A 23347-nucleotide genomic window follows, 5' to 3' on the forward strand; every position below is an offset into this window, starting at 1 on the left:
TGAATTTTCATTGAACTGCTCCAACTTGGCCATTCATTCCAGACTCATCAAGGTCAACTACTGAGTTCGGCGTTTAGAGCAGCTGTCGTGCTGTAGACAAGCTATTGCCGCACTTATCTTAATTAAGTTTGACGCAGCAGTGGCACGGCGTCTAGAACGGGCCTAAATCACAAGTCAAAATCCCAACTCCATCGCAAGTAAAATAACAAGTCAATGGCAAGTAGGATCACAAGAAACAGGGGGATGAACCAAAACAAAAGAACGCCTTTTTTGCCACCACAGTTTGCGACTTGGCTTCAGACTGAGGGACTTGCGATTGACCTGCAACTGCGATCTGGCATGAACCTACCGCTTTTCTACTTCGTCCTCGTTCATTCCGGCCAACTCTGGAATGTCGTGCCTCACGTCCTTCCCATCATGCAATGCTTGCGCGGCCTGAAAGAAAACAACAATTGAAGTTTAGTCACTAGATGCTTGTAATCAACGAACACTTTGTAACGAAAGGGTGAGTAAGATTTAAAACTTTGCATGCGGTGGCGGTCTTCAGGAGATGTCTCCTGAAGACGATCAGGGCATGCTGATCGGAACGTCAAGTTTTACAACCCACCGGTTCATTTTTGAGAACCACACATCTTCCCAAAAGAGATTTCTACCTGGTGTTACCGCAAACCTTCACTGATAAAAGGTGAGTTGCTCAAAATCTTAAGTAGGGTGAATAACAACCAATCTGTTGCAGTTTCAGTTCAGAGGCTACTGTACATTTTGAGAAAAGTAAACTGGACTCCTTCACTAACAGACATAACAAAGTGTGCCCGTGGGCACCCTGTTTTGAAACCATCTTCAATGTTCGTTTTCTTCCAAATGATACCATTTCAGGCGGAATAATTTCACAATGTAATTTATCTTCACCTTGAGCAAGATTTCTGTTATAAAGTTGAGGTATTTTTCTAGGTAATTTGGGCGATTCACAATGCAGTGCGCGCACCACCATGAGTTTGCAATGGAGAGTCTTGTTTTCAAGTTTACGGTCGACAAAACACAGCCCAATTGAGTGTCAGTAGACAACTTGAGCTAATTTGTTACAGATTGGGGCATAGCATTCTGCCGCCTTACAAAAACACCATATTGATAAAATGGAAAAGAAAAGGGCAAACATACAATCGAACCATATGCTTACGAAACTACTGACCGGAAAAACTAGCAATTTCAAATGTCCCGCGCTGCAAAGTTGTCGACATCTCCCACAATGCACTGGGAAAAAATAGCTCTCCATGGCAAACTCTTGGTGGCGCACTGCATTGTGAAACGCCCAAATTACACGTTCCTACAAAAAACCTACATGACTTTTTTAAATCACAAGCCCCAAAGAAACATCTTGAACAATGGAAACAAAACTGATTAATGTCCACATTGATTAGAGTATCAAACTGTGTGATATGTCAAAATGAAGACCTCAGTATGTCTTTCTCATCCATTTAGGAATGAAAAAAAAAATGACAATCTGTTCTTTAGACTCATGTATAAAACTCATTACAAAGTTCTGGAACCCTACACTAATTGGCCACAGACCTCATAGAACATCTTGTGGGAGGATCGGATGACGGTGCGGCCGTACCAGACTTTACGGACTTCATACGTCTGAGGGTCCAACTGCCACATGACGCTCATGGCGTAGCGATCCACTCCACCAATCAGAGAGCAGAGATCCGCGCTCAGGATAGTGGGCAGCATGTCGTAACGTCGGTCTGCAAGGTACACTGTCGTGGATCTGCGTGTAAACAGAGCAATGCAGATTCTTTATTGATGCTGTGACCTTTTGAGATCTTTCTTCTTCTTTTTCCCCCAAAATTTGAGATTTATCCTGCAATCTTTTATAACTAATAACAATAATAATAATAATAATACCAGAGTCTTATATAGAGCATCTACCAACAATTAGGAACTCAAGGCACTGGTAATTATGTCTATTTATAAAGACAGGTAAATAAAGTGTATGAGAAATATGAGACTCGTTATGTAGCACCTTTATAAAGGGTATACAAGATACTGCGGCGCAAATTGCAGCCACTGCCAGAAACACCAGGGCAAACCCCTTCTCCTAGCGATAAGTGTTACTGGGTTCTTTAACGTGCATTACACAACACACGGCACCTACGGCTTTACGTCCCATCCGAAGGATGGAGCAATAATGGTAAAGTGCCTTGCTCAAGAGCACAAGGACCATGTTCCCTGTCAGGATTCATACCCATGTACCACGGCACACAAGTCGAACACCGTAACCATTGGACCACAGCCCTTCATATAACAGATCCTTCTAAGCAGGACATTTAATCATCAATCTAAAGTTTATCTTGCAATGAAACCTGTTCAGTTTCACAAACCCTTTCCATGAAATAAATTTACCGATTTCAAGAATAACGATTCTGAAATTCTAAGTAGAAAGAATTGCCATTTGGGTGAAACCTTAAATAAGTTTTTTTTTTATAAGGATTCATATTTCGTCTGGCCAATCCAACTTCAGTGTAATGCAACCACTGAAGTCCAAACGAAAACAACGGGAAGTTGACAGTCTATTCCTGCTGAATAGTATAGGTTTTGCACAAATGTGCACATTTTTTTCGCCAAGATAATTTGAGATGATATTTTGCTCTTAGACCAAAACCACATCCAAACTGTACTACGACTCATTCAGAGTATTGCCAGAAAACTATCTTTCTATAGCTAGATGTTTTGGAAGAGAATTGACCTTACTTAGGGTTGAACAAACTGCAATGGTTATTGCATGTTCCAATGGTAAGTTTTAATGAGCCCTCCATGGATTATCCACTTTGACAAGTTCAAAGAGAAAGATATGCAAATCCCTTTTAGGTTTACCTCTGTTTGGCCTCCAGATCTGTGAGTGAATTGGGTTTGACGAAGTATGAGACATCGGCGATGTGAACACCTAGTTCCAACACCTTACCGTTCTTCAGTTCCCTGCCACAAACAAATACTGATACTTAAACAACATGCCAATATATTAGAACTGGTTTAATATTTCAGACAACCTTAACAACATGAACATTTTTTTCAAATGTCAATTCGTTGTGTTTAATAATCTGTACCCCACAATGGAAATTCGAAAGAAGCGGAAAAAAAAAATGATACAAGTAGCCACAAAAACCAAATTTAAAGCTACTGTCCATCATTTGTAGCTATCCACAAAGTAACTGACATAATGTTGTTAAAAAACATACTTGGTTGACAGATAGCAATGGCACTAAACTCCCTGTGAAATTTTTCTTTCTGGCAAGCTGTCATTTTGAAGAAATCAATGAAAAAAAGGGGTTTCCGTTAGTAGTTTGTTTTTTTTATACGGCGAAGGGCGCAAGCATTGACTATAATGCTATAATTCCTTGGTTCATGGTGCGACATCGCACAGCTCAGTGAGAATGTCTCAGACGCTGAATTCAGGCCCAATTCAAAACATGACTGAGCAACGCTTGATTTGAAATCGAGATCCTAGAATATTGTTTTCTCAAAATATACAGCATTCACTGAGCTGAAACTTCATCAGGTCAGTTGATCAGCACCCTGATTAGATTTGAGCACTTTTGTTGCTTCAAACGAACCTAATGCACAAATTACAAGTGATGGACGCTACCTTTGAGACAAAATGGTTTTACATATATTTCAGAGAAGAAAGCGTAACAATAAGGACAATTTAATGTTTGGGTTTTCCCATTCAACGACAGAGTTAAATAAGTTCTATACACTCGATGCTTTCTGATAGCTAGCAAGAAAAAATTCACAAGCTTATACTCGGGTAGACTCCAACCTATGACCTCCTTACTAGTGCAGCGATCTTAACCACTTGACCATATAACTTGCCAGGTTAGCTAGCTGGTTCAGATCGATATATATGTACTGTTTGCATCACAGGAGATGTAAAGTTAATATTTGGCGTGTTTGAACATTTACCACTGTCCTACCTTATGGACAAAGTATCATCCACGTCTTCACAGCCCTTGGGATCGATGCTGAAGACAAGATGTGTCTGGCGGAGGTCTCGTCGCTGCGATATTTCCTCTTCACTCATTGTCCACGGAGTCTCCTCCGAATTGCTCGGTAATTCTTTCACCTGACAAGACAACGGTTCCATTATTTTATTACACATTTATTCCAATAAGTTACAAATGTAAGTGCCTTAAAAGTTATAAAAGTGAAGTTAATTCCAATTCTACACTGCAGCTTAAACAATCCTTTGACGACAACTTACGGAAGATCTGTTTGTGAGGAGAAAACTTGGAAAATTAAATCCGAGGAAAGCCTTCATGTTCAAGCTACAGTCTATCATTTGCAGCTATCCAAAAAGCAACTGACATAATTATTGTTGAAAAACATACTTGGTTGAAAGATAGTAAGGGGACTAAAGTCCCTGTGAAATTATTCATAGTTGGTACGATGCACACACGCGTGCGGTTGCTAAAATTCGTCGGATCAGTGCGCCACATCGTGTAGCTGCAATCGGCTCAGTGAGAAGCTGAGCTGAAACTTCATCCGCTTAGTTGTTCAGCACCCTTCTTTAGATTTTGAGCACTTTTGTTGCTTCAACCGAACAAAATGCACAAATTACAAATGATGGACTATACCTTTAAGGGTTTACAGAAACAGCAACAGAAAAGAATGGGGAACAGTTCTGAAACAATGAGGAATACACAAGACATAAAGACTTCATTACAGATGAATTCTTTTGGTGCGCCCCAACCCACATAAAACAAACTTTTCTAATTGTAACACCGATCAGCAAATTACCACGTAGACTGCCTGCCCTAATGTCCATGGACAGGCAAAAAACTAATCCCACTTATTTTTGTCTGCAGGGGTGGGTAGGCTATGTACTTTTTGCACCCAAGCATACCTGACCCTCGGAGAACGCCCCAACCGAGATGCTGTTCTCAACCAAGATGGCTGCTATCTCCGTTTCCAGGCTGCCCGTCGGCCCAAGCGACCGCACAAAATGACCGTTGGGATACTGGGAGTCCGTCTCCCACGAGTCAAGCCGCACAACGATTCTGTGAAAATCAATGTTTAAAAAGTATATGGAAACACGGAGCAATAAGCAGTATGGATATATGCATTATAACATGCTTTCAAATCTTGGGTTGGATTCTACAAAAAAGACTGAAAAATGCAAGTTTCATAATTTGGAATCTTTGATAACATTCTGTCATCACATATTTTTTTTCCTGTGATCTGGGCCCAATTTCATGGTGCTGCTAAGCATACGATTGTCTGCTAACAGAAAAAGTAAAAGTAAAGTAAAGTCTGTCGCGAGCCAATGTGGCTCATCAGGCTGACATTTATCTCCGGTTTCAGTAGTGTGAAATAGCTGAGAATATTTCTACTCCCCCTGGATGGGATGCTAGTCCATCGCTCATTACTCCTTAGCTAATGCTGGTACCCATTCATACTCCTGGGTGGAGAGGGGCAAGTGGGGGTGAAGTGGCTTGCCCATGGACACAACATATGACCAGCAGCTGGATTCGAACCCCAGACCCTCTGATCATGAGTCACGAACCCTAACCACTAGGCCACACACTCCCCCCCCCCCTGCTAACAGAGCCTCCGTCTATTTCATGGAGACCGTAAAGCAGTAAGCACAGCAAAAGGAATGCTTACCTCAAAGGAAAAAGTTGTCTAAATTTCTTGTCAAGTAAAAATAAAAATCACCATGCCTGCGCAACCGTTATCACATACACGCCACGACACAGTGCTTAATGGTCAGCACAACTTTCTGCTATAGTTAGTACAACTTATCTGCTAACTGTTAAGCAGCTCCAATAAACTGGGCCCAGCTCTTAGCAAATTTTTACTTGTCCCTGAGGGCCAGCCTAGTGTCCTACCTCACTTACTGACCGACTGTCACTTGTGACATATAGGCCAACAGAGCAATGTTAAATTACTACAGCGCTAACTCCTCATTCTTGAGCGCGGAGACGCTTTGAAGCCATACTGGGCGCAGACATTTTCAATTCATGTGCGTGTTTGTAGAACATAATGAAATTATATGGATTTAATTTTGAAAGTATACTCTAAATGCAACGCGCAAGTAGGCCGTACGCAAACAACTTAAGCGCGTCATTACAGTTTAAAAAGAAAACCATGACGGTTAATCACTCTCCAGTGGATACGCGCACGCATTGCGCTATTTGCGTAGAGCAAAATGACACGCTCATGTGCGCTTCGGTTTTGGGCATATCGGCTTCGATAACGCACCGTACACAATTTGGAGTTTTCCATAGGTTTGTGTACAAACATTGATGCGCCCAGCAGGCATCGCTTTGTACATGAGTCAGCGCTCTAGTAACTGGGTTCTTTGGGGGTCAAGGACCAAATACTACATGTGTTGTGCACACTTGTTTGGAAAGAAAGCATACTCTACAGGTTACTACTAAGTAGTATTTTGTAGCTTTAGGTGAGGTTAGGGTTAATATAGCTCTATGCATAGGCCGCATCCAAATTACTTAGCTACGGCTTGAAATAACACAGGGGTCTATGGGAAGTGGCTCCATCCAAATGACTTGGCTACGGCTTAAAATAACACAGGGGTCTATGGGCAGTGGCTCCATCCAAATGACTTGGCTACGGCTAAAATAACACAAGGGTCTATGGGAAGTGGCTGCATCCACACGACTTGGCTACGGCTTAAAATAACACAGGGGTCTATGGGCAGTGGGTCCATCCAAATGACTTGGCTACGGCTTAAAATAACACAGGGGTCTATGGGAAGTGGCTCCATCCAAATGACTTGGCTATGGCTTAAAATAACACAGGGGTCTATGGGCAGTGGCTCCATCCAAATGACTTGGCTACGACTTAAAATAACACAGGGGTCTATGGGCAGTGGCTCCATCCAAATGACTTGGCTATGGCTTAAAAATAACACAGGGGTCTATGGGCAGTGGGTCCATCCAAATGACTTGGCTATGGCTTAAAATAATGCAGGGGTCTATGGGCAGTGGCTCCATCCAAATGACTTGGCTATGGCTTAAAATAACACAGTGGTCTATGGGCAGTGGCTCCATCCAAATGACTTGGCTACGGCTAAAATAACACAAGGGTCTATGGGAAGTGGCTGCATCCACACGACTTGGCTACGGCTTAAAATAACACAGGGGTCTATGGGCAGTGGCTCCATCCAAATGACTTGGCTACGGCTTAAAATAACACAGGGGTCTATGGGAAGTGGCTCCATCCAAATGGCTTGGCTATGGCTTAAAATAACACAGGGGTCTATGGGCAGTGGCTCCATCCAAATGACTTGGCTACGACTTAAAATAACACAGGGGTCTATGGGCAGTGGCTCCATCCAAATGACTTGGCTATGGCTTAAAAACAACACAGGGGTCTATGGGCAGTGGGTCCATCCAAATGACTTGGCTATGGCTTAAAATAATGCAGGGGTCTATGGGCAGTGGCTCCATCCAAATGACTTGGCTATGGCTTAAAATAACACAGTGGTCTATGGGCAGTGGCTCCATCCAAATGACTTGGTTACGACTTAAAATAAAACAGGGGTCTATGGGCAGTGGCTCCATCCAAATGACTTGGCTATGGCTTAAAAATAACACAGGGGTCTATGGGCAGTGGCTCAATCCACACGACTTGGCTACGGCTTAAAATAACACAGGGGTCTATGGGCAGCGGCTCCATCCAAATGACTTGGCTACGGCTTAAAATAACACAGGGGTCTATGGGAAGTGGCTCCATCCAAATGACTTGGCTACGACTTAAAATAACACAGGGGTCTATGGGCAGTGGCTCCATCCAAATGACTTGGCTATGGCTTAAAATAACACAGGGGTCTATGGGCAGTGGCTCAATCCAAATGACTTGGCTACGACTTAAAATAACACAGGGGTCTATGGGCAGTGGCTCCATCCAAATGAATTGGCTATGGCTTAAAATAACAAAGGGGTCTATGGGCAGTGGCTCCATCCAAATGACTTGGCTATGGCTTAAAATAACACAGGGGTCTATGGGCAGTGGCTCCATCCAATAGACTTGGCTATGGCTTAAAATAACACAGGGGTCTATGGGCAGTGGCTCCATCCAAATGACTTGGCTATGGCTTAAAAATAACACAGGGGTCTATGGGCAGTGGGTCCATCCAAATGACTTGGCTATGGCTTAAAATAATGCAGGGGTCTATGGGCAGTGGCTCCATCCAAATGACTTGGCTATGGCTTAAAATAACACAGTGGTCTATGGGCAGTGGCTCCATCCAAATGACTTGGCTACGACTTAAAATAACACAGGGGTCTATGGGCAGTGGCTCCATCCAAATGACTTGGCTATGGCTTAAAATAACACAGGGATCTATGGGCAGTGGCTCCATCCAAATGACTTGGCTACGACTTAAAATAACACAGGGGTCTATGGACAGTGGCTCCATCCAAATGACTTGGCTATGGCTTAAAATAACACAGGGGTCTATGGGCAGTGGCTCCAACCAAATGACTTGGCTATGGCTTAAAATAACACAGGGGTCTATGGACAGTGGCTCCATCCAAATGACTTGGCTACAACTTAAAATAACACAGGGGTCTATGGACAGTGGCTCCATCCAAATGACTTGGCTATGGCTTAAAAATAACACAGGGGTCTATGGGCAGTGGCTCCATCCAAATGACTTGGCTATGGCTTAAAATAACACAGGGGTCTATGGGCAGTGGCTCCATCCAAATGACTTGGCTACGACTTCAAATAACACAGGGGTCTATGGGCAGTGGCTCCATCCAATTGACTTGGCTATGGCTTAAAATAACACAGGGGTCTATGGGAAGTGGCTCCATCCAAATGACTTGGCTATGGCTTAAAATAACACAGGGGTCTATGGGCAGTGGCTCCATCCAAATGACTTGGCTATGGCTTAAAATAACACAGGGGTCTATGGGCAGTGGCTCCATCCAATTGACTTGGCTATGGCTTAAAATAACACAGGGGTCTATGGGCAGTGGCTCCATCCAAATGACTTGGCTACGACTTAAAATAACACAGGGGTCTATGGGCAGTGGCTCCATCCAAATGACTTGGCTATGGCTTAAAAATAACACAGGGGTCTATGGGCAGTGGCTCCATCCAAATGACTTGGCTATGGCTTAAAATAACACAGGGGTCTATGGGCAGTGGCTCCATCCAAATGACTTGGCTACGACTTAAAATAACACAGGGGTCTATGGACAGTGGCTCCATCCAAATGACTTGGCTATGACTTAAAATAACACAGGGGTCTATGGACAGTGGGTCCATCCAAATGACTTGGCTATGGCTTAAAATAACACAGGGGTCTATGGGCAGTGGCTCCATCCAAATGACTTGGCTATGGCTTAAAATAACACAGGGGTCTATGGGCAGTGGCTCCATCGAAATGACTTTGCTATGACTTAAAATAACACAGGGGTCTATGGACAGTGGCTCCATCCAAATGACTTGGCTACGACTTCAAATAACACAGGGGTCTATGGGCAGTGGCTCCATCCAAATGACTTGGCTACGACTTAAAATAACACAGGAGTCTATGGGCAGTGGCTCCATCCAAATGACTTGGCTATGGCTTAAAATAACACAGGGGTCTATGGGCAGTGGCTCCATCCAAATGACTGGGCTATGGCTTAAAATAACACAGGGGTCTATGGACAGTGGCTCCATCCAAATGACTTGGCTACGACTTAAAATAACACAGTGGTCTATGGGCAGTGGCTCCATCCAAATGACTTGGCTATGGCTTAAAATAACACAGGGGTCTATGGGCAGTGGCTCCATCCAAATGACTTGGCTATGGCTTAAAATAACACAGGGGTCTATGGGCAGTGGCTCCATCCAAATGACTTGGCTATGGCTTAAAATAACACAGGGGTCTATGGGCAGTGGCTCCATCCAAATGACTTGGCTACGACTTAAAATAACACAGGGGTCTATGGACAGTGGCTCCATCCAAATGACTTGGCTACGACTTAAAATAACACAGGGGTCTATGGACAGTGGCTCCATCCAAATGACTTGGCTATGGCTTAAAATAACACAGGGGTCTATGGGCAGTGGCTCCATCCAAATGACTTGGCTATGGCTTAAAATAACACAGGGGTCTATGGGCAGTGGCTCCATCCAAATGACTTGGCTACGACTTAAAATAACACAGGGGTCTGTGGGCAGTGGCTCCATCCAAATGACTTGGCTATGGCTTAAAATAACACAGGGGTCTGTGGGCAGTGGCTCCATCCAAATGACTTGGCTATGGCTTAAAATAACACAGGGGTCTATGGGCAGTGGCTCCATCCAATTGACTTGGCTATGGCTTAAAATAACACAGGGGTCTATGGGCAGTGGCTCCATCCAAATGACTTGGCTACGACTTAAAATAACACAGGGGTCTGTGGGCAGTGGCTCCATCCAAATGACTTGGCTATGGCTTAAAAATAACACAGGGGTCTATGGGCAGTGGGTCCATCCAAATGACTTGGCTATGGCTTAAAATAATGCAGGGGTCTATGGGCAGTGGCTCCATCCAAATGACTTGGCTATGGCTTAAAATAACACAGGGGTCTATGGGCAGTGGCTCCATGCAAATGACTTGGCTATGGCTTAAAATAACACAGGGGTCTGTGGGCAGTGGCTCCATCCAAATGACTTGGCTATGGCTTAAAATAACAGGGGTCTATGGACAGTGGCTCCATCCAAATGACTTGGCTATGGCTTAAAATAACACAGGGGTCTATGGACAGTGGCTCCATCCAAATGACTTGGCTATGGCTTAAAATAACACAGGGGTCTATGGGCAGTGGCTCCATCCAAATGACTTGGCTATGGCTTAAAATAACACAGGGGTCTATGGGCAGTGGCTCCATCCAAATGACTTGGCTATGGCTTACAATAACACAGGGGTCTATGGACAGTGGCTCCATCCAAATGACTTGGCTACGACTTAAAATAACACAGGGGTCTATGGACAGTGGCTCCATCCAAATGACTTGGCTATGACTTAAAATAACACAGGGGTCTATGGACAGTGGCTCCATCCAAATGACTTGGCTATGGCTTAAAATAACACAGGGGTCTGTGGGCAGTGGCTCCATCCAAATGACTTGGCTATGGCTTAAAATAACACAGGGGTCTATGGGCAGTGGCTCCATCCAAATGACTTGGCTATGGCTTAAAATAACAGGGGTCTATGGACAGTGGCTCCATCCAAATGACTTGGCTATGGCTTAAAATAACACAGGGGTCTATGGACAGTGGCTCCATCCAAATGACTTGGCTATGGCTTAAAATAACACAGGGGTCTATGGGCAGTGGCTCCATCCAAATGACTTGGCTATGGCTTAAAATAACACAGGGGTCTATGGGCAGTGACTCCATCCAAATGACTTGGCTATGGCTTACAATAACACAGGGGTCTATGGACAGTGGCTCCATCCAAATGACTTGGCTACGACTTAAAATAACACAGGGGTCTATGGACAGTGGCTCCATCCAAATGACTTGGCTATGACTTAAAATAACACAGGGGTCTATGGACAGTGGCTCCATCCAAATGACTTGGCTATGGCTTAAAATAACACAGGGGTCTGTGGGCAGTGGCTCCATCCAAATGACTTGGCTATGGCTTAAAATAACACAGGGGTCTATGGGCAGTGGCTCCATCCAAATGACTTGGCTATGGCTTAAAATAACACAGGGGTCTATGGACAGTGGCTCCATCCAAATGACTTGGCTATGGCTTAAAATAACACAGGGGTCTATGGGCAGTGGCTCCATCCAAATGACTTGGCTATGGCTTAAAATAACACAGGGGTCTATGGGCAGTGGCTCCATCCAAATGACTTGGCTATGGCTTACAATAACACAGGGGTCTATGGACAGTGGCTCCATCCAAATGACTTGGCTACGACTTAAAATAACACAGGGGTCTATGGACAGTGGCTCCATCCAAATGACTTGGCTATGGCTTAAAATAACACAGGGGTCTATGGGCAGTGGCTCCATCCAAATGACTTGGCTATGGCTTAAAATAACACAGGGGTCTATGGGCAGTGGCTCCATGCAAATGACTTGGCTATGGCTTAAAATAACACAGGGGTCTATGGACAGTGGCTCCATCCAAATGACTTGGCTATGGCTTAAAATAACACAGGGGTCTATGGGCAGTGGCTCCATCCAAATGACTTGGCTACGACTTAAAATAACACAGGGGTCTATGGACAGTGGCTCCATCCAAATGACTTGGCTATGGCTTAAAATAACACAGGGGTCTATGGGCAGTGGCTCCATCCAAATGACTTGGCTATGGCTTAAAATAACACAGGGGTCTATGGGCAGTGGCTCCATCCAAATGACTTGGCTATGGCTTAAAATAACACAGGGGTCTATGGACAGTGGCTCCATCCAAATGACTTGGCTATGGCTTAAAATTACACAGGGGTCTATGGGAAGTGGCTGCATCCACTTCCATAGGTGCGTGTAAATTCTAGCCGTAGCCAAGTAATTTGGACACGGCCTAAGACTGATGACCTCTTTACACTGATTTATTGTCACTTGTGACTTAATCAGGGCCCAAATTCACAGCACTGCTAAACAGCCGACTTTGTGCTTACCCAGCCTCCATCTATTCCATAGGGACCGTTAAGCTGTAAGCACAGGAAAAGCACGCTTAAAACCTAACTCCCTAGGGGCAGTGCAAAATTTATTGAAATTGGAGGATTCAGGACTGTTAGGGCTATCCCCAGAAGAAAACTTTGCTTAAATCAGTGACGTAACAATAGAAATCTCCATGCAAGCGCAACAGTTAGCATGAAATAGTGCTTAAGCAGCAGCATGATTTTCTGCTATAGTAAGCACAACTTTTCTGCTAACTGTTAAGCAGTGCTATGAAATTGGGGCCTGGTCTGGGTTCAGTGTTACTACAGCGCGTCCCAAAATACCTGCAAATTTTTTTGTGAACCTGTAGTGTCGTCGCGGAAACACGTACCGCCTTTATTTTGATACCATTTTTAAAGCTTGGAATCTTAACTTTATCCCTGGCGAGTATTGGTTTGATATTTTTTTAAAACTATTCGTGTTCAAATAAAGGCATGTCGAAAACAAACTCTTTTGAAAAATGAAAATTAACTTTTTGAAAATTAACCCAATACTTACATGGGATAAAATTAAGATTTCAAGCTTTAAAATGATATAAAAATAATGGCGATACGTGTTTCTGCGACGACGCTAGAGCCTCCCCCAAAAAAAATGTATTTTGGGACGCGCTGTAGACTTGCTTAGTATTGGTTGATTATCAACCTATCGCTTGTAGGATGAAATTTGTAGCAGGGAGCTGTAAATTTATTATCTATTTTTGCCCTTCGATGATGTAATAAGCAAATTGTATACTCAGTGCAGATGTCTCAGCCACTCCACCACCAAGCTAGCAATACTCAGCTGGGCGGTTTCGAAACTAGTGTATTAGTGGGTCATGCAATCAATATATAGACCTTTATCATGCTGCCACCACTTCAGTCATGTTCCCTGTATCCAATAACAGTACTGAATGATAATTTGTTTTGTGCTACAAGGAACCAGACAATTTTTCCTTCCAGCTTCGCTTTGGTTACGTTGATTTGAATGGGAAACAATCATGATGGCCGCAACATGATAATGGGCTGTTGTATGATGGGATGACTATCGTTATTAACCTGTCCTCTCGGAGCGCCTCTGCTTGTCTTGTGCTGATGCGTATCTTGGGGATGCGGTAATCCCACGGAATGACGAGGACCTTGCCCGCTCTAGAACCTTGGCTCTGAGAAATATGTCCACAAATTCAAAGTTCACAACTTTCTTTATGAGCTGGCATTTGAATCATTGCTGTCTACAGTTACAATTTTTCTTACAAAGTACAATTCTGATTGTATGGTATTTTAACATGATAAATTTGAATTTAATTGTTAACTTTTGTTAATTTTTGTTAACTGTTATTAAGTTGTTAACTGGTGATGTAACCAGCTTTACTAGGCTGCTTCACAAATACATTCGAAAGTCTCTATAACACTCACCACTATACTTAACATTCTGCTATACCGAACATTCTATTTGGTAGTGGTGTGCATTTTTGGGTACTACGGGAACCGGGCAGTAATAATATAATAATAGTGGGTATTTATAATAATAATAATAATAATAATTTGGGAGGCTAATCATCCTTACTTGCAGCTGGTATGCTGAATTGCGAAGGACGCGGCTACAACGTGGTCGGGCCGCTGGCACGTAAAGGCGCCTATGGCTGCTGGCCACATCGACCCATATATGACCACGGAGCACAGCCTGAGATCGAAAGTGTTTGATTTTTCCGGAGGGAGGAAAACCGGAGGGTCCGGAGAAAAACCCTCGTGGCACAGGAGAGAACCAACGCACAACTCTACTCACATGCGATCCGCGGCCAGGATTCGAACCGTGGTCACCTTGGTGAGAGGCGAGCGCTTTACGCACAAGCCACCCATGCCACAGGTATCCACCAGGACTGGTGCTCAAGGTGCTACATCATTATTACCACTACTCATTGTGCCCATGCAACATTCCAAATACCATCTCAGCTCCCTGGGGAGTATACAGCTCGATGCAGCCTGTTAGGCGCAAGGAAGCTAATTCAATCACAATAACCATCTCTGCCCTCACAGATACCCATTTACTCCTGGGTGGAGAGAAGCAACGAGTGACAAAGTGCCTTGCCCAAGGGCACACGCACCGCGACCCCAGGCTGGACTTGAACCCACTGCCTGCAGATTTACCCACTGACAACGAATCCAATGCCCTTAACCCCAAGGCCACAGCACTCCACAATAGGGTACCCTATTTAAGTAAAACACGGGTACCCAGGTACACGTAAAAGAAACCCAACCAAAATTAAAATTCCGGATTCTGACTTAAGAACTTAGCTTTACAATGTAAACTGCAACTTTCGCAAGCGTCATCTGTCGCACGTTAAAGTGCACACAAACGTGAAATCTGTTTCGGTTTTCCATGTATCCCGGGTTTCATTTTGAAAATTCCCCCAAAATGGCATTCAAAACCTTTCTTTTCATTGTCTAAGAAGTTACTAAGTAATATGTAAAGTTGGTTACGGGTACCCGATCCCATAATCTTGAACCTGTTACTGACATCAGCGTTCTGGTACCCGGGCACCCGGTTCCGATGCACACCCCTACTGTTTGGCTCCCAAATTCAGTGTCCAGTACACCAATCTTTGTTTATATACAGTGAAATCTTGATAAGTCAAACTCTGATAACTCAAAATAACTGTCAAGTCAAACAAAGAATCCATTCCAAAGAATCCAAGACAGAGCATACACTTGCCTCTTGTTCTTCAGGAAAGCTGGCTACGTAATCCCTCCAGTGTCTCTGCAACACACCCACTATGCGTCCGGTGGGCTTGGCGTTGCTCTGATCTACGTCTGATACCTCCGCTGGATCACCTAGACCAATCACACATAACAAATAATGCGCAGTTCAAGCAATGACTGCTTTTCTGTCTTAGCTGCGTTACTTGCCCAGACAGGGTTAATGTTGGATTCGGTTGGTACAACTTTGTAAGTTTACTAGTTTGTAGTCAAATCTTTAACCCTAACTCCCTAGGATGCAACCTCATTCCTGCAAAATCCTCCAACTGCCTACACATAAAAATAGCATACAGCATCAATCCTGCAAAATCCTCCGTCATTTCTTGAATGTGGTCCTTGGAGGGGTGATCATTTTCTCAATCCTGCAAAATTCTCCACCAATCACTGTCAACATGTTGAGGCAGAGCTAGTGACATCACGGAGCAGTGCGGAGGATTTCAGGTATAATCTAGGCCTAAATTTATGCACTGTTGGGCGTAAACAACACAAGGTCTGGCCCAAGACCTTCACACAATGCATCCTCAGTAATCATCCACACATTTTGCCATGTAGCCTCAATCCTGCAAATCCTCCATTTTGCAAAGAGGATTTTGCAGGATTTGGGAAAGTTTGGGTTAATCATATCAAATCAGGCGTCAACTACTAGTCAATTGAAAATCAATTCACAGTTCAATCATAAGTGATTCACAAGTCAAGCATTTGTCAATCACATGTCAAGCACATGTCAAGCACATGTCAAGCACATGTCAAGCACATGTCAAGCACATGTCAAGCACATGTCAAGCACATGTCAAGCACATGTCAAGCAAAGGTCAAATCTTAGTACAAGTCAATTACAATTCACATCACAAGTCCTGTCACAAGTAACACATAATGGGATTACTCAACCTAATAACGTGCCCAGCCGTACTGGCCTTTGCCTCAGCAACAACCTGAGAGTTCCATGTACATTCAAAAGGACAGGGGACAGGGCCTTTTCAGTTTCTCATCCCCGGTGATGGCAATCCTCATCACACAACATCCGCAACATCACTATCTCTAGATCTTGTTTTCAAATGCCTGAGGGCATTTTCTTAGAACTTCACATTCTGTACATCAAAGGGAAACTTACCAGTTGAAGACAAAGAATTGATTTTGCCGATCCACTGTGACCTGGGGAGCAATTCAACAGCTACTTGGTCCCCATGAACAGCCCGATTCCTACATAAACAAAATCTGCTTTTTAACATGTATCCAGAGATGAAACTGGCATATGGCAAAAAAAATCGGAAAATTGGCCGAACAAAAATACCTGTCCGAAATCTGGGCCGCGCTGCAGTTACACACATGCACATGCATGTACAATACACTTCATGCCCAATTTCCAGACACCAACTCCTGCTTTATTTTAGATTCAAACAAAATTTTACGATGATAAAAACAAATGGTCAGTGTTTTCATTGCATAAGACGCCTGAATTACGGTTACAGTAATGGAGTCATCAACAAAGAAATTCACTTCTTACTTGAGAAAGTCGAGGAAAAAGTCAGAAAGACAAGGGCACCGTTCATGGTGCTTCAATCATGTCCATGATTCAACCACACAACTTCACTGTGCCACTTGCATTCGTACGTGGGGAAAAAATCAGGCATTTATCGTCTTTCTCTTCCAACAAATGCCAGTGAGGTGTTTCACTAATAAATGCTCTCTTCGCTATCCTCGAGATAATCATTATGATTTGTAAAGCATTGCATTTTGTACAACTAAATCTGAAACCTCGGAAAATCGCACAACATAATGATTTTATCCACTGGATCGTTCACGAGGCTACCCGTTCCCGACCGGCCATGTGCTATAGCGGACTGTACGGTGCGGTACCATTGCATATCATCTTTGTACATATGCACGCACGTGCGACACAGTGATTTTTTCCTTGTCACCTGTCAATGTTTAACCTTTTGTCCAGCCAGAAAGGGCTCAGATCAGTGTTATGCCTGTGTTTCTACCGTTGCAACATTCCAATAACGACTGGTGCAAGAGATTAAAACTACATTCGCGATAATTTTAACGTGCATTTCCATCGACTTTTCTTCGAAATTATGACTGAAATAAAATGACATTTTGTGGAAAAATCGTTACAAAAATCAAATTTTGAGGGACACATTGTAGGAAACTCAGAAATTTCGTTGTAAAATTCAAAAAGTCGGATTTCTGATTAAAATCAGAAAAATTTCATCTCTAATGTATCTATTCTAACCAAATGGCTCAATGCCCAATTCTGTCTGAGATGTAGGATGGGTTGCCCTATTATCGCGGTACTTATCACGTTTCTCGTTCGGAAGAGAGATTGCCCACTAACCTTCCAGAATTGTCCTGTCTCTTAGGTTGTATAACTCTTCCTTTTTACATTAATATAAAAAAAATCCGACGGTGGTGTGGTTTATTCCGTGTACGATGCCTGTGAAAATAGACATGCTCGGAGTGTGCGAACGTAGGTGGACTCCCTATTATCGCGGCCGTGGTGTTTATAATGATCCCAACTTTTTATTAATATTAATGTTTGACCAAAACATCCCCTGAATAAAGTCTGATATTTTCCCTGTAATGTTCAAGTTGAATAAAGACTATATTTCTACAGGATGATTTCTTAAGACCCTGCCCTTCCCCCGAAAGGAGAACACAAATCCCTGAGGCAAGTCTACTGATCGGCGATTGAGGGCGCCATTCACTTTACACTGTGTGCCGTTTTATTTTCGCTAACGCGCGGTGCCTACTTTGATCCCGTAAAAGTTGTTACGATTGCGCACTGCAAATATCGTCGTTCGACTTCATTTTACATTTGCAGCTGAAGAATGGGAACCAGACAATGGAACTTTCATGGACAGAGCACAATTAAAGATTAATGTTAAATATAAACGGTACCTTTTAGCAGACATGGTGAGGGAATTTTGCAAGTTTTGGAAAAAGTTAATATTTATTAAAATCGTTAAAAGTCCCGAAAGACACAACATTTTTTAATCGTCCTTTTTATACAACTCAGTAGAAAATCCTTGATGACTAGTGAACTGGATAAAAATCGCCACTTGGAGGAGTTTTGGCACTGCAAAAAGAGAAATTTCCCATGCCGCGATAATAGGGATGCCGCGATAATAGGGAGTCTGACTATTCTTCACGATACATTCCAGTTTTGTACTCGTCTACTCTCATACTGGGTCTTAAAACTCACAAAAATATCATCAAAGGATGCACAAGTCTCCAAAATCTCTTGGCTCATTATGGGGGCTTACATGTAACTAGGATTATTGCTGCTCACCTGTTTTTCATTCCAGCTATCAAGATGTCAGAATCCAAATTGATTCCTTTGCTGCCACTGTTTGATGAGATGAAAAAAAATTAGGGGAGTCAGGTTAGCATAGACAGGCATGCAACTGGGAAGTCACCAAAAAAAGAGGAATTCTAATTTTTCCAAGACTTTGTACAGTGTTTTTCTACATGTATTTTCAATGGCACACATTGGAAGTGAAAAAAGAGGAAATCAGCTGATCCGAGGAAAAGTTGCATGCCTGCATAGAGGGGAGTCAGGTTGGCTTGGCAGTACTTTCCACGCCTCCCACCACTGTGACCCGGGTTCGAATCCGCCTGGGCCAATATGTGGACAAGGGACAAGTGCTTCTTACAAATAAACATAGCTAGAGAGGTGTTTCACAAAACATGAAGTAAAATTGTTCAGTAAAATCTTTAAGAAAAATTGAAACCTCTTGTCTTGACTATTTGACCGAAAGGTAATGGAATACATATGCTTGGCTTGGGCCACTATCCGCGTCCAGCAGGCCCCTAGCTGGGTTTTAAAGGTGCTTGTTTAAAGATATAGTCCATCATTTGTAATTTGTGCATTTTGTTCGTTTGAAGCAACAAAAGTGTTCAAAATCTAATGAAGGATACTGAACAACTAACCTGATGAACTTTCAACTAAGCTTCAGCTGTATATTCCGAGAAAAACAGCATTCTAGGATCTCAACTTCAAATCAAAAGTTACTGAATCATGTTTTGAATTGTTTTGAATTGCAGCTATACGCGACGTCGCGCACTGATCCGACGAATTACAGCAACCGCGCGCGCGTGTGCGTCGTGCCAATGTTTGTGCGCGCTTCGCCGAATAACAAAACGAACTACTAATAAAAATTTTCCTACAAGGCCTTCTTTCGTTGATTACTTCAAAATGACAGCTTCCCAGAAAGAATAATTTCACAGGGAGTTTAGTTCCCCTACTATCTTTCAACCAAGTTTGTTTTTCAACAATAATTACGCCAGTTACTTTTCAGATGGCTGCAAATGATGGACTATAGCTTTAAAGCCGGCCAAGCACACGTTTATTCCCTTAATAATGACTGTACCTTCCTCTGGCGACGAATGCCTCGTTCTGTGCATGGTATTTGTTGACTCGCAACATCCCCTCAATGTACAGTCCTGACTTGATGCCTGCCGCTAGCACATCACTCGGTAGGTACTCGGTGTACTCCTTGCAACCACCTGCAGTAATAATCACCACACAGGGTCAGTTTGATCAAGGACCATAGTTGACCGTAGTTTGTCTAATTCTGATCGAATGCACGCTAGTCGACGATGGTTGGACTCGTCGAGTCGACTATTCAGGACCAGCCTAATGCGGCTGGTTATCAATAGCAATTTGTCATAGCATAGTGCAGAGGGGACCAACTATCAACAAAAAAGGTTGAAAAACAATTGTGAGTGCTAAATTTCATTTTCATTGCCTAGTTTTTCCATGCTAGTTTACGGTTCTGTCACTTTTGTCACCCTTGTACGATAATATTGGCAATTATTATTTATATCAGGCTTCCAACAGTAAAAATAAATCAGCGTATTGTATGCTTTCATAAAAAGTTCCCGGATGATTACAATAATAAAGTACCTGGTTGACTGCAATAACATCATTATTGCAGTCATCCAGGCATTTTCGCTGGTTCCCGCTTGATCAAGAGCATAGAAAGTCACAGTTGTCAACCACTCAACAGAGCGTACATGTAGCACGCGCGTACCATCGAACACGGAACACGCCGCGCGCATGCAGCGTGAAGAAGGCCAGCTATGCACGCACTGTTGTCAACAATTACAGTGGCAGCTTCAAAACGTTTGATGTAAACAAAAAAAAGGTGTAATGAAGACAGTGTCTTGAATTGTGCTTCTTGCGGATCAAGTCAGCCTGATATAAATAATAATAATAATATTAATATTGGATTGCTTGTTTTTGGTGGATACAAGAATATATTGCACTCGCTATGACAATATTGCACGAGTCGAAAATATTGTCATAGCTCGTGCAACATATTCTTGTATCCACCTAAAAGCCATCCAATATTATATAATTATGTTAGGTGTCCTTAACTACACAATCGATACAATATACGTGCGCTTTACAAATATAGATACGTGCACTTTACAAATACACATTATTAATATTCTTATTACAAAGCAATAATGTCTCAAAAATATACAAACTTTCAACAAAATCTTATATGGGACAACCAAGACAATTCAGGGGAATCCGCCTCCATCACCTCTTCATCACCTTTGGCACAGGTGTAGAGGTCATTAAAGGTGACGTTTTATTTACTGTTAAAGGGAAAATACAACATTTGCAAACATCAAAAAATAAAACTACCAAATCATTTTGAAATACCTTGCTGGACTGTTAGTGAATGACAGTGTAAAGCATCCTGTAAAATCATGGCACCTGGTATACTGTCATTTTCAAGAAAAGTGGTATTTTTGTATCAATTTTCAACGCTGGTCGGCCGACCAGCGTTGGAAAAAACTGGCTTCTTTTCAAATACTGGCCACAATTGACCATCGCACTTGTTTGCAATCGATTACACACCTATGAACGGGTACAAACCAGCTAGACTGGTTCCCTGACCTTACAATTCCCCAATGTATGTAAACTGCTCTGTTTCTTCTTATATGGAGTCAGGGAACCAGACTACAGGAAAATGATTGTTTTTCTTGGTTTTTATAGCATTTTCGAACCCAAAACCTCAAAAAAGTCAGTGTAACTGCTATTTGCTATATATTTCCAACCCCCCAATTCCATCCATTTCTGAAAATTACAGCAAAAGCAAATGATGTAAATTCCCTTTAAAGAAACATCATTATTTCCCGACACCACATTTTCAGTGGCGTTCAGCCCACGCCTGCACACCAAATGTACATGTATATTATTGATTGCTCACTGCACGGCCATTCAATGTGACGTAATAATTAAGAGGCGGGGAAAAAAAAAACTGGGAAAATTTACCTTTTTTGTTGTCCGTGGTATCAGCCAGTGATGCAGCAAGCGATTCGTAGATGTCATGAGCCTGGGTCAGGGTGGGCCAAAACACCTCCAGATACTGATGAATATTCATGACATGAACACCAATGGTCTCACTTCCATATTTGGCTATTGCCTGAAAAAAAAACAAAAAAAACCCCACCAAAGTTCAATATTGCTTTCATGTTTGAAGGAATGGATCAATGATTTTCATTTTCATATAAGCCTTGTTTTCAAACACCTGAGGGCATTTTCTAGACTGCGCATTCTGAACATGTATCTGGAAATCTGCCATTTTCTTGAAACGTTTCAAAAAATTGGGGGAAAAAAAGAAAGACGTTGAAAAACTTAGCACAGGTTTGCATGCATGCTCGGTTGGGACCAGAACTCAAGATCTAGATTTGTTGTTAAGACCATCACAAGTCTGGCCATAAAGGAAACATGCAGTGGAAATTCAGCTCATCTTGTATTCATGCACATTACTATGTGTTGCAACAATACATACAAGATCTTAATACTTGTTTTCATTGAGAGTGATGAAAGAGTGGTAGTTTTTCAATTATTAGCAAATCCTTTCATCAGTACATGTAAGAGGGTGCTATTTTGCTTTTGTCTCACAAGGTACTCCTTGTCAAAAGTGCAAATGAACAGTACAAAAATTAGTCCTTCAAAATTACCAACAACAGTTTTGAAGAAACATTGTCCACTATATTAATTATTGTCCAAACAAGCTGTTTAACATGATAAACAAGTAAAAATTGGAACTTACTCAAAGAAAACGAAGTGGGATATATATTTGTACACAAAGCTATGGAGACACTACTGTTCTGCCTTGAATGACATCACGCTTTGGCTCATGAATATGGACATTTTTCATTAGCGTAAAAACTAAAATGTTCAAATTTCTCCCTTTTACTGATTACAAAGGAGGTGGAAAGTCATAGTTACATGGCAAGAAAGCTGTTTTAAATGTATTCAGTCATAAAAATCCTATTGTATGTTTCCTTTAAGTAATAGGGAATGGACAATGACCAATACACTGCCTTTGTAACAGCGCATTTGAATTTCGTGTCGCTTTAGACAAGATGGTTTGGGATTGACTTGTAAAGACGTGAACAGACTTGATAAAAACTCAGTCACAATTTCCAATTTCCACATACAGATTCCTATCAGTAGGTTAACGTTAGCAACACTCACTAGAGTTAAAGCCCCCCCAAAAAGTCTCCAGTTTCTGGTCGCGCGCGTAGCCATGCGCGTCGGCAAAATTTAAAAGTTTTTTTTTTTCAATGTTAGATGATGTCTCAAAACCGCCAAACTCACTGGTTTGACTGGAATCCTGCTGCTGCACAAGTTTAATGTGTTTTTAGATGGAGTTACGATCGAGTGTAAGCTTTATGTGGCCTCTCTAGGCTCCCATATATTTTGCACTACATTTAGTCAGGCACCGTTTGCAAACGGTGTTGTAATTTTGCAACTGTGCTTCTGGAAGTCAGACTGAGGGAGCGACGGTCCTGTATCTGGAACCGGCGCAATATGTAAGGGAGCAGACTAGTGACTAGCCTGGCAGCACATGCACGATGTCGATGTCGCTGTATTATCCGACGTTATACAGTTTTCTCTGATTTTTCTC

General features: G+C 42.5%; 1 protein-coding gene across 4 annotated transcripts in view; it reads right to left on the minus strand.

The window, feature by feature from the left end:
- Window positions 1–23347, minus strand: part of LOC119744788 (DIS3-like exonuclease 1) — a 46718-nt gene that overhangs the window by 11834 nt on the left and 11537 nt on the right. For all 4 annotated transcript variants that reach the window (XM_038220925.1, XM_038220926.1, XM_038220927.1 and 1 more), the window contains 11 exons: window positions 21703–21853; window positions 19784–19919; window positions 18703–18759; window positions 16522–16610; window positions 15367–15485; window positions 13713–13816; window positions 4901–5054; window positions 3972–4120; window positions 2875–2976; window positions 1570–1768; window positions 350–435 (listed from right to left, as the gene is read on the minus strand). In XM_038220925.1, the coding sequence (XP_038076853.1) occupies window positions 350–435; window positions 1570–1768; window positions 2875–2976; window positions 3972–4120; window positions 4901–5054; window positions 13713–13816; window positions 15367–15485; window positions 16522–16610; window positions 18703–18759; window positions 19784–19919; window positions 21703–21853 (1346 nt within the window). The remainder of the gene's footprint in view (window positions 1–349; window positions 436–1569; window positions 1769–2874; window positions 2977–3971; window positions 4121–4900; window positions 5055–13712; window positions 13817–15366; window positions 15486–16521; window positions 16611–18702; window positions 18760–19783; window positions 19920–21702; window positions 21854–23347) is intronic.

This window comes from Patiria miniata, unplaced genomic scaffold, assembly GCF_015706575.1.
Source record: "Patiria miniata isolate m_02_andy unplaced genomic scaffold, ASM1570657v1 HiC_scaffold_7, whole genome shotgun sequence".
NCBI lineage: Eukaryota > Metazoa > Echinodermata > Asteroidea > Valvatida > Asterinidae > Patiria > Patiria miniata.